This window comes from Borostomias antarcticus, assembly GCF_949987555.1.
Source record: "Borostomias antarcticus genome assembly, chromosome: 10".
Taxonomy (NCBI): domain Eukaryota; kingdom Metazoa; phylum Chordata; class Actinopteri; order Stomiiformes; family Stomiidae; genus Borostomias; species Borostomias antarcticus.
Genome location: NC_140243.1, coordinates 22,857,223 through 22,871,600, shown reverse-complemented (window position 1 = coordinate 22,871,600; position 14,378 = coordinate 22,857,223). Strand labels below are relative to the sequence as shown.

The following is a 14,378-nucleotide window of genomic DNA, read 5'->3' as shown; positions in this document are numbered from 1 at the left end:
TGCATTGGAGGAAGTCAATATAGGCCAAATACACACCACCAAGATGCAACCTAATAACAGACTGGCAATCTGGCAATCTCATAAAATCCCTTTTGACTTCCGAGATAAAACTCGCTCTTACTGTATCTTTGGACTGAGATTTACTGTAACAGAATCATGTTACGTCAGATGTTGTTGTTTGAGGGATCTTGCCTCACTAACGGGACTGTGAGTAGGCGTGCGCACACAACCCTTCTCTGTGACAACAAACGCCCAGCGTGGCGTGCAATGTCCTAATTTCCTTTTGAGCGTTTGAGTAACTGCTGTGGTAAAGTATCTGTAACACAACCTTGTAGGAGGTGTTTTCATGTCCGGCATCTAGCAGGGTTACCACACCCTCTGATCCAGGTGGTTTCCACCACAGAAGTGAACACTATGGTTTCAACAACAGTGACAATGGTATCTCCTGCTGATGCAGGCCTTGGTATCGGGTGAAACAAAAATGATGCTGCTTTTGAAATGAGAAGAATACCAATAAAGATTTGTTTTACGTTTTCAAAACATATTTTCAATCGTGTGGAAGAATATGCAGTGTGGCACCCTTTCTCCTTGGATGGATCGTTGATTTTTGGCTGAACTTCTCAATGTTGGTTGAACATTGCCTTCAACAATAATAATAACTGGATGACAGAACAAGAATGGAATAATATTTGCAGGGTCAGCACTCAGCCACTGGTTCAAGGGTGTGGAGGGAGTTTGGCTGGAAGAATATCATTATGTACTTCATAACACCAAAGGTGAAGGGGAGAAATGTACCAGAAGAGAATGGATGTGAGACCAGGTGCGGCCAGGTGCGGGAGGATAATATTAATATGCATATATTTTGGAAGTGTTAAATGTTGGGAGTATTGGGGAGGAGTATAGGGAGTATTAAAGGAGATATTGGGCTATGGAGTACCTAAGACGTGCTTGGTATCATATCTGGGAAATCTGACACAGGAAAACATGCAAGGAGAGGACAGACACCTGGTAAAGGCACTGTTAGTAGCCTGTAGGAAAACCCTAACGAGAGCATGGTACAGGGTGGAGCCGCCTACGAAAGAGGAGTGGCTGGGGGTCGTACAGGAAATACAGTACATGATATGGAAAGATTTACACACATATTGAGGGTGCAGGAGGTAACATTTGGATTAAAATGGAAAAAATGGGTTGAATATAAAAGAAAAGCGAAAAGCGACACAAACTGGGAGGGCTGAGAATGGAACATGATGTTGCATTAATATAAATAGGGAAGATAGCTCATATGTCACCATGTTGTATTATTGTCTTTTTTAAATTTTCAGATGCATGTGTTTCTGTAAATTCTAAAAAACAAAACAATAATGACTGGAACTGGTTAGGTTAGCGACAATCTGTCTGACCACTATTCTTCCATTAAATATTTCCACTCATACTGCTGGTGTCCGCCCAGAGACCATTAACCACATGAGCTAAACATTAACAGTAAATACTCCTGCTGGCTGCTAACCTTGTGAGACCGTCGTGATCTCGCATTCTGCTTCTCTCGCGGATCAGTCTGGACATCCTCCATGGAAATCTATTTGTGCCAGATCAGAAAACGATCCAGCCAGTCAGCATTCTATGTGGAAATACTAACAGCTACGTTGTGCGGGTTTAGGTGTGACGACAGCGAGGAGTGGTTGTTATCGTGTGATGGACGTTGATAGACAGATGGTTCATCCAATCACCTGCCAAGTATTTTTTAAAGTGCCTGCCCTTTTCCAAACAGTTTCCAATCTAGAGATCCTAGATGGTTATATGGAGCAATAACCCTGTGGCGTGTCAGGTTAGCTGGCCGCACGCTGATAGATAGGTAGGTAGGTAGGTAGGTAGGTAGGTAGGTATTACAGATAACTACAGATAATTACAGAAATTACAGAAAACAGTAAACACCAATAGTAAACAAGCAATGATGTAATAAGCTGTAAAATGATCACTCACCTCTGTTGATGTACAGGGGGTATATTTACCTGTGGAGAAACAAAACATAATATTATAATTGACAACACATGTTGCAAGGACTGACTAAGCACAAAGCAGCTTAAGTTACAATAGTGACACGTTTGTACTACAGCAGGGTTTATGCAAACATGATGAGAAACTCATACACTGGTTGGAAACTGTTTTTTCTCCACCCTGTCAATAGAAATGTAAAGTTTATAACATCCATAGAGGTCAGTAAAGTGTTGATCTCTATGGTAACAGCAAAGGAAGTAGCTGGAGGCTGGATTCAGACCTCCTCAGTCTGAAGGTGAAGATCATCATGTTCCCTTTCTCATTCCGTGTCAGTCTGCTTGCTGCAAAGGAATGTGTCCTCCAGACTTCCTCACAGGAAGTAGGTCATCGTTCATGAAAGATGCTGTTCATTTTGACCGCTGGCCTTTGTGGCATGTGATTGGGGATGACGCTACACTCCTGCGTCAGTGGTACATACACAAGTTGTGAGGCCTCAATACACCTCATTCACAAAGCTACCAGGGGAGAGGTTTTTCTCCATTGCAAAATACTTGTTACCTTAGTAACGTGACCAAGCAGTTAGGGAGAGATAGCCTCCTTCCTACAAACACTGCATTGTGTTCCCCCATAATATGACAACATATGACATACAATGGGGAGATAGCAGCATTACATTTTTACATTACATTCGTGATTTAGCAGATGAATTTTATCCAAAGTGACAATAAGTGCAGCTAGTCAAGTGTACTACCACTCACTCACCAGAACTCATTTGATTTGATTTATTTATTGATCCACAAATCAGCTACCCCATACAAAGATGGGTGCTGTTCTTCCCGAGGTCAAAAACACAAATTGCTTACCACTTTTCTAAATAAACAAAGATACATTCATATAACATAAAAAACATAACCCATAAGTGCATCTCCTTTCTAAACAAGCATCTAAGAGCCCAACTTGGTGCTAAAGTAAAAGTGCTAAGAGCCTTATTATTATGAAGCAGCATTATAAATATCTGTACCAGAGGTATCACAGTGAGGGAGAGGCTGACAGCTCCCTCTCTGTGTAACATCACACCCTCTCCCTGCAGCTTCCCCAATGGGAGAAACCCTTCGGTGAATATCTTGCATCTCTCCAGCCTTGAGATGAAGTGTGAATTGTGAAACGCTTTGAAGTTATGTTAGAGCCACTCCGAATGGATGTAGGCCACCGCAGAGCACTAGGGAGGGGAAGGAGAGAGGATTTACTGGAATCTGGAATCTCCGGTTCAAACACACGAGCTGCCCGATGCAGATGAAACAGCCCGCATGGACACTGGAAGCCCTAACACTGACTCAGGCCTGTGCTGTGAGGTCTATAGCTCAGCGAAGAGCAGCTCTCTTGGGGACATGGTTTAGACCTGATCAATAGTTCCTCATCAGGATGGGGTTGACAGACATACTGTATGCTCTGCTGTTTGGCAATCAGATTAGATACTGTAAAGGGATACAGCCAGGAGAAGGTGATGCCAACAACCAACGCGCCGTTGTGAAGATGAGTGAAAAGACAGGCAAGTTAACTCTCAGAAACACACACACACACACACACACACACACTCACACACACACACACACACACACACACTACACTACATATGCCAACTAAAAACTGTCAGTGTCAGCTGTTCATTTGACCAGTGCCTCATCCCGTAGGCTAGTGTAGTCTGAAACAACGCTTAGCAACCCTGTCTCCTCTGAGACCCCTGAGAAATGTGTCTTTGGACCAGCGGTCAGCTGGTTGTGTTCCCATGGGGAAAGGCGTTAGATCCCCACCCGTAACTCTAGTTCTCAAACTGTAGAGGTTAGGATGGAACAGCTGGAAAGGTTAGCTAGAGGCCCTTCAGATAAGAAGGCTAAGGCTCTCTTCTCCAAACAGCTAGCCTGAAGACCTCCAGACAGCATAGCCTGGGGAGATAGGTCTACTCATGCACATTCTGAAGACGGGGGGCTGACAATTTCTAAATGTCGTCATTGTCCAAACAGACTTCAATGATCATATGAACTATGTCATGCAGTCATATGATGTTGTTGTGGTTGTTTACACCAATCAGTGTATTCACTATTGAATATAGCGAGCGGTAGCTAAAAACATTACTTCAGGTGGTCCATAAACTATGATAAATCTGTGACAAAGAGAACAGTCCATTGTTGTTATTTTAACAGACTAGCAGGGAAGCTGACAGCCTTTGTGGGGATTCTGGGGACACCATCAATCTGGAAAGCACAAATATCCACACTTGCTGATTTGATGTGATTTGATGGCATATAATGCTCTATCCTATCAAAAGAAAAGCAAACATCATGGCAGGCATGACATGAAAGCAATGGCTTAAGAGCCCCTCTAAGAATAATGTAGGAAAAATGTATAGGAAAAAGATCTTGTTTTGCTTAGGCTTACACAATGAGTCAATGGCCTTCTCTAGGCTACAGATTTTATACATAAATGTATTAGATTTGCGCATTATTTTCGTGTTTTTAGATTAACTGAGACGATACCATATAGTCATATCAATAGAAATATAGCCTTTAGACAGCGTTATTACATAATAGGACTGTAGCCTACCTGCGCAGCCCTCATATTGTAAGGAAACTGCTCCGTCTTTGTGAATCCTCACATCCCGCGGTCCCTCTACCCTTTTCGCATAATTCACCACGGATGCTCCGGCAGAGGTAGAATCCCTCCTTCCGTGTCCCTGAGCCAACGCTCGGCTGCACTGGTAGCATACTGCCCAAGCTTGCTCCTCGTTGATGGGCTGGTTGTACAGCGTTAAAATCTCCTCCAAAGACAGCTCCTCTCCTCCTTCCATTCCATCCATCTTTGCGAGCCCGGAACACGGAGCATCTCGCTGGACCGCAGGGTTGATCAGCCCCTCGTCCGCATCTCCCTGCTTCGCCATCCTTTCATCCTATCGACCGTGAAGGACCGAGGACGAGAACAAATCGAGACAGTGAAGCATGCGATCAGTGTAGCAACCTGAAGACATTAGGAGAGACGCGGCCCCCTCACATTGCAACAGCAGTAGCCTATAATAGCCATGGTGATGATGATCTCCGTCCGAAACCGACCGACCGACGCCTTGCAGTGTTATGGATAATAGCCAGTCATATGACTATTTGTTTGCATGGTCTAAACGCCTGTAATGTTTCAGGCAAAATGGAGAATACATATTCAGGCTACAGCTACTGTCATCGCTGATTTATATCAACAAATTATACATCTTACCCTTTATAGTTTTCTTAGTATTTATTCGTGTTTATCCATTCATGGCATACATATATAACTTTTTGACATCAAGTATACACAACATGAGACAAAACACACACATATTGCATCTTTACACACATATTACACAATTTGTTGCCAAGATGAACAACTACCTCTGGAAAAGTACCAGATGTGCTCTGATTTATGGGCAAAGGACATAATTTCTCACATCTATGAAGACCACAGATAGAAAGAGGGAGCTATCAATAACACCAATGTGGAATGCTTGAAAATACCCATAATCCAATACATCCAATTCATAAATATTTATTTAAATATTTGAAAATGTATTTCACTCCAGCACATACAGTAGACCACTCCTTTTGTAAATACTTTAAAAAAAAAAAAACTGTAAACAAAACACAACAAAACAAACATTAAAGTATTTTTTTCTCCCCGGATGGTTTGAGTGGCAGAAGAGAGGCTTTCAAACCACGTGGAATGAGCATGCAGGCGTGAAGAGAGCAAAGGAGCGAGGGGTTACAGGGAGACAAGCCGAGGACGGGGGTTCAAGTGGAAGGTGGGGTCATCGGGGGAAAGGAGAAAGACTGGTCGAAGAGCAGTGACGGGAAAAGAGAGTGACTCTGCTCTCAGCACAAAGACTTGAGAGGACAGGGGAGGAGCGGGGGGCAGATGGTGTCAGATTTTGAAGTCCAGCAGGTTGCAGTCGATCTTGTAGTAGACGTACGGGTAGTACTCCTGCTGGCTCAGGTTCAGCCCAGGGATGTCCATGACAACCTGGAGAGACAACACGATCACGCGCGCGCACACATACACACACACACACACACACACACACACACACACACACACACACACACACACACACACACACACACACAAACACACACACAAACACGTACACACATACATACACACACACACAAATACACACACACAAACACACACACCCACAAAACAAATCTTATTTGTCAATTACACTGGGATAATTAGTGCCTGAACTCTGCAACCATTGTAGAATGAATTAATGAATGAATGAATGAATGAATAAATGAATAAATGAATGAATGGAGCCAATATAAACGTTTGATCCATCCATCCATCCACCCACCCACCCAGGACTCACGTCTATAATGGCCGCCGCACTGCTGTCCAAGTGTTTGTACAGGTCATTCAGAACCTCACGAAGTTTCTTCACGTTCTTCTTGTTGGGCTGAAGAAGCATGGCCTGGAAGTTCACAGGTAACCCATATCTGTGGGGGCGCGCACACACACACACACACACACACACACACACACACACACACACACACACACACACACACACACACACACACACACACACACACACACACACACACACACACACACAGGGTGTTGGTGACCCATCTTTTATTCTCTTCCCCTAACAGCAGAACAACAGATGAGCATCAAAGGTTAGTACAGGAATAACATGGCCGCCATAATACCTTAAGACAGACTCCACGAAGACCCTGAGAGCCTTGATGTGGATCCAGGCGATGAAGGCCTCGCTGAAGTTGACTTTCAGCCATCGAACCAGAGGGCCCTGCAGGGGGAGGACACACACCAGAGTTAGAGGAGGATGTTGTCTCAGTAAAAGTCCCTTCCACATGGATTCAGCAGTCCCGTCCCACCTCACCCCTCCCCACCCCCATGTCCATCTCAGTGTGTCTGCAGGTTTCAGCAAATTACATTTAAGACTTTTTAAGATCTTTTTAATACCACTTGGAGTGCAATTTAAGACCAAATTTACCAAAAATATGGTCGGTGAGACCTAATGCCCATGAGCTGCTGATATATTTTAAAGAGTAAAATCGGCAGATTACGACACTTTGATTATTTGAAACATATATATAATATATAACACATATATATATATTGGCAAACAAAATTATTCTATCATCTCAAAAACAGTGTTTTGACTGACTAAAAGGGGGTACTTGCTCAGATTTTCTTTTGCAATTTATAGCTAATTCCTAATTTTTAATAAGATTCATGGCACCTCTAAAAGGTCATATACTGTAGATGATTTTTTATTCATTTATAAAAATAAAAAAAATAGGTCATCAATTTTTTCCAGATATGAAAGTTAACAGTATCCATTACTTTGCAACCTTTAGCTAGGTCCTCTACTGCACCAGTGGTGGCTGGTGGATGGAGGATGGCCCAATACATTTCACATTAACATGAATTTCCTGCCATTTCCTGATATTCTGTATGAATATTTGTACATTGAAAGCAGGGGTTTGAGTGCTGCCGTATACTGACCATTCAAAATGGTTCTCTTAGATTAGACTGTGAGCCTTTCATAAAAACGATGACTGTCTCACATGATGTTGCGCCCTGCTCTGTAACCCTGGGTGTTCATCAGTCCTTCACCCCCTCTGACCTACCAGCACTCTCTTCTGCTCTGGCTCAGTCAGTCGGATTATCTATTTTTTTTAAGTCAAAATCTTTCCCTTTCTCTTGTGATGCTGTTTTTGCACATTGCAAACGAAACATACATTTGAAAAGAGCATGGAAGCATGAGCTCAGCTGGTAAACAGTGATGTTCATGTGATACTGAAGCGCTGGAGCGTGTCGAGCACGTAGGCCTCGCTTTCCTCAGAACCACCAAATCAGTTAGTTTCCAGATCCCAGCTGTAGATATAAGGACCGCCCTTTAAATCCATGAAGTAAATTACAAATCCTCACCCAATCACCCATTCTTTAACAGCATCTTTAATACTTATTAAAGCCTTTTATCTAGTTAAATGAATGTAAGACTTTTTTCTCAGGGCATCTCAGCTCTGTCCCATCTCTCTGTACCGTGGTGCTCAACTAGAGCTCAAGCTACAGCGTGACGCTGCCCTGTGGTTAGTGGTTCGATTCCCACACTAGTAATGCCTGCACTCCCTTCCTTTAGGTCTGCTAAACAGCACATCCAGGCCCTCCACAAGACTCACAAACTGCTTCTTCTTGTCCGTGGAGAGACGAGTCATCTCCTCCTTGTCGGCCTTCATCTCCTCCTCGTTGTACTGGAAGTCCCTCACCGTGAACCTGGGCGGTGAGACGGGGTGAGAGGTTAAATTCAGCTTTCATGCTGAAACGTGGGATCAGTGTCGGTGAGTGAGTATGTTAGTGCACATGTGTATGTTATATGCGCATGTGAATGCGTGTAAGCGCGCATGCTTACCTGTTCTCTCTGGCCTTGTGTCTGAAGTCGTCGATGGCCTTCCTGAAGAGAGTGACACTGAAGAGGCCGCTGTCATGGTCTTCAAACAACAGGCTGGCACACAAACACACGCACACGCACACACACACACACACACACACACACACACACACACACACACACACACACACACACACCATTTGTCAGGCTAGGTTAGGTTTGTTTTACTACTCGGTTTAAAAAACCTACAGCCCATGGGATATACTGTATATGACAGAGCTTACTTCCAACGGGATCCCCAATGGGAATAAAGAGAACCTCCCCAGAGACATTCTAATATTCAATTGAGCTCCTGTCTAGTCTTGTGGTCTTACTTTGTGGATCTGGGCACCACCATCTCAGCAAGTGTTTCATACGTTTTCTGCCAGTCAGCATAACTGATCCTGAAAGGACAGGAAATGTATCAGAACAACACCTGATATAGAACAAATGTGATTCACATCCTTATACAGTAGCATCGTTTTTGTTTTTATATAATAGCAATGACTGAGGTAACATTCTTACTTTGGTACAACCACCAGCATAGTGACCAGATACTCAGAGTCAATAACAAAGTCTTCTTTCTTGACAATGTCAGCCAGACTCCTGGTCAGGAGGCTCCCCCTAGTGAAATAAAGAGGTATTGCAGGGATCAAATAGTGTATAACAATATAACAGAGCCATGCACAATAGAAAGGTATTGTAAGAATGTAACGCCAATTTAACAAATGACATTTGCTGCTGCAGGCGTAAAGAGAAATAGCATGATAAGAAATGGAAATAGTGCTTCGAGTTTAACTACTAATGTGGTTCACTGACGCAACTAAATGGCTCTAAATCAATCAATTAACATGTAGTGCAGTGAGGGGAAAGAACATGGTCAGGGGTGATGGGTCAGGGGTGATGTGTGATGGGTCAGGGGTGAAGTGTGATGGGTCAGGGGTGAAGTGTGATGGGTCAGGGGTGAAGTGTGATGGGTCAGGGGTGAAGTGTGATGGGTCAGGGGTGAAGTGTGATGGGTCAGGGGTGATGGGTGATGGGTCAGGGGTGAAGTGTGTTGGGTCAGGGGTGAAGTGTGATGGGTCAGGGGTGAAGTGTGATGGGTCAGGGGTGAAGTGTGATGGGTCAGGGGTGAAGTGTGTTGGGTCAGGGGTGAAGTGTGATGGGTCAGGGGTGATGGGTCAGGGGTGAAGTGTGATGGGTCAGGGGTGAAGTGTGATGGGTCAGGGGTGATGGGTCAGGGGTGAAGTGTGATGGGTCAGGGGTGATGGGTCAGGGGTGAAGTGTGATGGGTCAGGGGTGATGGGTCAGGGGTGAAGTGTGATGGGTCAGGGGTGATGGGTCAGGGGTGAAGTGTGATGGGTCAGGGGTGATGGGTCAGGGGTGAAGTGTGATGGGTCAGGGGTGAAGTGTGTTGGGTCAGGGGTGAAGTGTGATGGGTCAGGGGTGATGGGTCAGGGGTGATGTGTGATGGGTCAGGGGTGATGGGTCAGGGGTGAAGTGTGTTGGGTCAGGGGTAAGGCTGTGCTTCTGCGGCTGGACTCACGCATTCTTCCTCTCCAGGTTCTGCAGGTTCCCCTTCAGGTTGTTATAGGCCGAGGCGCGGGCCTTCAGGTCGTTGTCTATCTGGGTCACTTGCTGCAGAACAGAGAGGGGATGGAGGAGAACAGCTCAGAATACACAATCAAATCAGTTATGAGAACACAGAACCAAGGTGCAATACCAGAAATACAGTTGAACAAATATCCCATAGAGTCAATGCTTATCGTTCAATAAATAATCTTAAGTCAAATAGAGTTTAACATCCAGCTGAGTGTAACATCCAGCGTAGCGTGGAGGTTGCCAGGCGAGGCTAACTGAGATATCTAGTTGCTACTTGCCTTAGATATGATTTCAGAGATGTTCTTCAGGGACTGTTTGATGGGGTACTTGGCCATGTCCCACTGGAAGCGTGTGATGTAGGTGACCAGGTCAACTGGAGGGGGAATGAAGTACACATTGTAATGATGTTTTTTTCTACTGTATATATAATCTGAGTTAAGTCTGTGACTGGTGATGAAGATAGGGCTAGGACATTCTCCAGAATAGAGACTTGTGGATTGTTACCACAGTGGCCAGCAACCCTGACCATCACCTTCTGCTGACCAGCTGCTCTCCAATGTCCAGAGAACCCTTCTATACATGGCCAGAATCTACCACTCTGTTATACAATACCTGTGCTCCAATGTATAGGACTTGTTCTGTATAAGACCGTAATTTCGTGTGCTTTTATATTTGGGGTGTAGAAGCGCCTGTTCTGCCACTAAGGGGGCTGAGTCACTGGACACTGCTCACTGCAGTGCTCTGTCAGACTGACCCAGGATCCTGTATGCTGTTTACTAATAAATGCTGAATCAAATCTACAATTAAGCTTCCGGCAATCCATTTCCTCTCAGACCATCCTTCCTCTCTTCATTATCAATAATTAGTTCATCTCACGTCGAACCATCAACATCCACTACAGTTGTCACTACATGGTTATTACATTATAACATGGTTATTACATTATAACACATTACAGTGTTATTACACTCTCCTCAGCCAGGACTTCTCAGTCACTCTACCTGGGAACATAATGGTAAACAGAATACTTTAATTCATTTAATCCTTTTTTAACAGATGACAGAAAGCTTGCGGCTATATTCCAGTGTTTGGTGTGAGCGGTGTGAATCAGACCTGGGTCAAAGAGATCAAATACGGAGTAAGAAAGTTCTTGAGGTGCCTTTGATTTATTTTCCAAGTTTGACCTCATGTAGGATTTATCTTTGAGTTTCACCCGTTCGTTCCATTTCAATGTCGTGGGTGAATTAAAACAAGCGCACCTCGAGTTGCGGCGGCAGCATCTGACCCAGGCCAGGTGTGAAAGTCTTACCGGCTCCAGGAGCCCAGCTAGCCTACCTCCATTAGCCAGCAGATTCTCCTGGACCTTGTCTCGGCTGTCTTCCAGCACGTCGGCCATGTACTGAGCCACTTTCTTCACCACACTGTGAACGGCCAGGAGACATTTGGCCCATCAGGCTCGGCAAGCACCCAGCACATCAAACGGATCACACACTGCTGGTAGGCCCATTCATGATACACCATGTTTTCATAACACAACTTTGTCTAAAGGCATCAAAGAGGACTGTCCAAACTGAGCGGTGTGTGTTTTGTGTACATACGCCTCATGCTCTAGTCTCTCCATATTCTACCGTATGCTAGTAGGCCTAGAAGTATGTGTGAGTGCGTTAATCTGCAGTGCTTTACTTACCTATCAAAACACATTAGTAATCTGACCCTGTTCATGAGCTGTATGAACTTGCACATGAAGCTGATCATAATCAATATTAGTGGGTTTTGCCTATAAGGATCTAATTTTGCATAATCTCGCGCCCATATTTTTGAACCAGCACATTAATAGAAAGCAGACTGGCTGCCTTATAAGGGTTATATATTGACTGAGCACTGATGAACACTTCTAGGTTTCTAATGTTGGCGTTTCCCAGGCAGCCATCAGAGGAAGCTAGCCTCAGTATGTGAGTTTTGGACGTCATGTTTTCCAAAGATTATAAATAACTTCTTCAAACCACCAGCAAGCACATAAGTCATTGGGTTTAAATATCACCCCGGAAAGATGTGGCTGGTGTGTCACCCAACTGTAAATTGCTAACTTTAGTCCACCGAGCTGGTAGACTCATGTCTGTGCGAAATTCCTCATTGTTACAAGGTAGGGAGGGGATTAGAGGGTCGGGCCTTGGCTGAGGCTCCCAACATCAAACACTAGCAGGCCCTCACAGGTAAGCCTGCTGCCTCAACAAAAACACCCTCTGGAGCTCACTTGGGATACAGGTATCTTATATCTCTCTCTGTTACTGCGATCTGACACAGGTTGTATTGCTTATCTGATAAGAAATAGTTATGAATGGGATGTATGCTGCACTGGAATGTAACAAAGGTCACAGTAGTTTGGGTGATATAAGTATGGGTCATACCTTTCAACAAATTGGTCCAGTTTGGCCAGCTCATCTGACAGTCCCACTAAGACATCTAGTGTTCCCACCTGTTCAGGAAGAATACAACCCCCAAGACAAACCAGGTCAGTGCTTTGATTCTGCAGACCTGGGTTTAAGACCTAGTCTTTGTGAAGCTTTGCGATGTTTTGAAAGGGACGTTGGAGGCCTAATCACCCAGCAGTGACATCCAGGGGCCCCATATGCTTAGGATGGCGCCGCTTTTGTTGGGACGCCTTCATGCGTTGAAAATTGTTCCAAGAAAACATCACAAGCCCACGTGGCAGAGAGGTCAGTGAGGTCACTCACTCACTCACATCTCCAGGCTCAGAGAGAAAGGGTGAGGCAGGCCTGCTGATCTAAATAGTATTTAAAATCCTATCACATACATGGAGCATTTGTTTGAGTCTTCCTCGCGTGGCAGATGGGTGTGAGTAAGCACAACCAGACTGCGTATCAGGTTCTATCACTTCATGTAAAGTCGATCAAGCACACACTGAATATTTGAAAGGATTAAAACTTCACCCATGTCTGGTCAGCTACAGCACATATTCTGAATCTAGATGACTTTTTATTAATACAATGCCCATTGAATCATTTTAGACCCTTTCAATAGAACCAATGCAACGACTTTTGGTCCAGGTAAACTGCACTGTAAACTGTGCTTTCATTGTTTTTAATATGTATACATTCCATGAAATGATCAATAACAGACTGACACTTTTCAAGACTAAACACACCAAGTCACAATAAAGATAAAGGTAAACAATGATCTAACCTTGAGGTCTGGGATGTTGAACTTGTTGTTAGTGGAGATATTGTTGGTGCGCGTGGTGGCCACCATCATCTTGTCCCATGTCTGCTGGCAGGTCTTCTCCCCAGGAGCTGAGATCAACCAGAACTCTGTCATGGCTGCAGACAACTTGGACTAATAGCTCGAGGGTCTAGAGGGCTGAAGAAAAAGAAAACAAACATTTCTTTCAGGTGAGAGTCAACATTTATAGAGTGACTCTTGGATCAAGAAGAAATGCCTCCTCCTCTTCCTGAATCCTTAGTTAACGTTGGATTGTTTCATCTGCACATCTAGCTGCTGTAGAAACTTGCTTTTGGTCCCACGATCAAACTGAAACATCCCAGATAACTGGCAAGCCATCCAACAGGCTTCCTGCTGCTTCTGCTATGATGGGTCAAACATAGCAAGTGCCTGGATTATCAAGACTGCTGTGTATTGTAACGTAGCTAACACGACAGACCTTGGCTGAATGCCTGGATCAAATAATAGCTTTCTACTAGCTAGCATTCTAGCCAGATTTGTAATATTACACAACATTAGCCACATAGCTCACAAGCTGATTAGAGCTAGTTAGCTGAACAGATGGAGCTAGCAAGCTGGCTAATTTGCTAGCAAATGAAAGGTTCCGTTTTCTTACCTTCAAAATGAAAACAGATGTGGATAATAATCAATAATCAGTATGCAGTTCTGATTATGGGTCAGTGTTCATAATTGCTAGACAAATCGTAAGCTAGGCAATACTGGAGGTCTCCTGACAGCATCACATTCACAGTCAGCTGATCAGACAAGGAACAGGAAGGCCTGTCGAGAGGGGGGATGGTAGCTTTACGCCCATGAGCTTCAACTAGCGCCTCCAGCTGGCCTGGATGAAAAACTGCAAAAACTGTATGAAATGAGAAGCATGATATTGTACGAGAAAAAAGAAAAAGAAAAAAAAAACTGATGCAAATATATTAATTAATTAACTAACTAACGCTTACCACTTCAATCAACTTGTGTAACCATAATAAAACCCCAATTCTCAATGACTCAGATAGTCATGATAAATCGGAAATTGAATCTATTCCTAAAGTAGGCTTCAACA

The 14,378-nt window shown here is 44.1% G+C and overlaps 2 protein-coding genes across 2 annotated transcripts in view; both read right to left on the bottom strand.

The window, feature by feature from the left end:
- The window catches only part of spire1b (spire-type actin nucleation factor 1b), a gene marked incomplete at both ends in the record, with an annotated part of 28,254 nt that extends 23,324 nt beyond the window's left edge, over positions 1 to 4,930 (bottom strand). Inside the window, 2 exons of the mRNA XM_084444167.1 lie at positions 1,981 to 2,009; positions 4,597 to 4,930. Coding sequence (XP_084300293.1) covers positions 1,981 to 2,009; positions 4,597 to 4,930 — 363 coding nt within the window. The remainder of the gene's footprint in view (positions 1 to 1,980; positions 2,010 to 4,596) is intronic.
- An 812-nt stretch (positions 4,931 to 5,742) lies between these two features.
- atp6v1c1a (ATPase H+ transporting V1 subunit C1a) lies at positions 5,743 to 14,064 on the bottom strand. Its single transcript, XM_084445000.1, has 13 exons — positions 13,932 to 14,064; positions 13,280 to 13,453; positions 12,484 to 12,551; positions 11,411 to 11,496; positions 10,350 to 10,448; positions 10,020 to 10,107; positions 8,999 to 9,097; positions 8,809 to 8,877; positions 8,456 to 8,548; positions 8,226 to 8,319; positions 6,729 to 6,826; positions 6,386 to 6,512; positions 5,743 to 6,036 (listed from the first exon to the last, which is right to left on the bottom strand). The coding sequence occupies exons 2-13, from the start codon at positions 13,409 to 13,411 to the stop codon at positions 5,938 to 5,940; spliced, it is 1,152 nt and encodes a 383-aa protein (XP_084301126.1). The 5' UTR covers positions 13,412 to 13,453; positions 13,932 to 14,064; the 3' UTR covers positions 5,743 to 5,937.
- Between the last annotated feature and the right edge of the window lie 314 nt (positions 14,065 to 14,378).

Bases quoted from the DNA above. Each gene is read 5' to 3' on its own strand.
- atp6v1c1a (XM_084445000.1), bottom strand. From the start codon at position 13,411: ATGACAGAGTTCTGGTTGATCTCAGCTCCTGGGGAGAAGACCTGCCAG. The intron at 12,552-13,279 runs GTTAGATCATTG...CTTCCTGAACAG, and splicing joins TCAACATCCCAGACCTCAAG to GTGGGAACACTAGATGTCTT. The intron at 6,037-6,385 runs GTGAGTCCTGGG...TTGTCTCTCCAG, and splicing joins GTGCGGCGGCCATTATAGAC to GTTGTCATGGACATCCCTGG.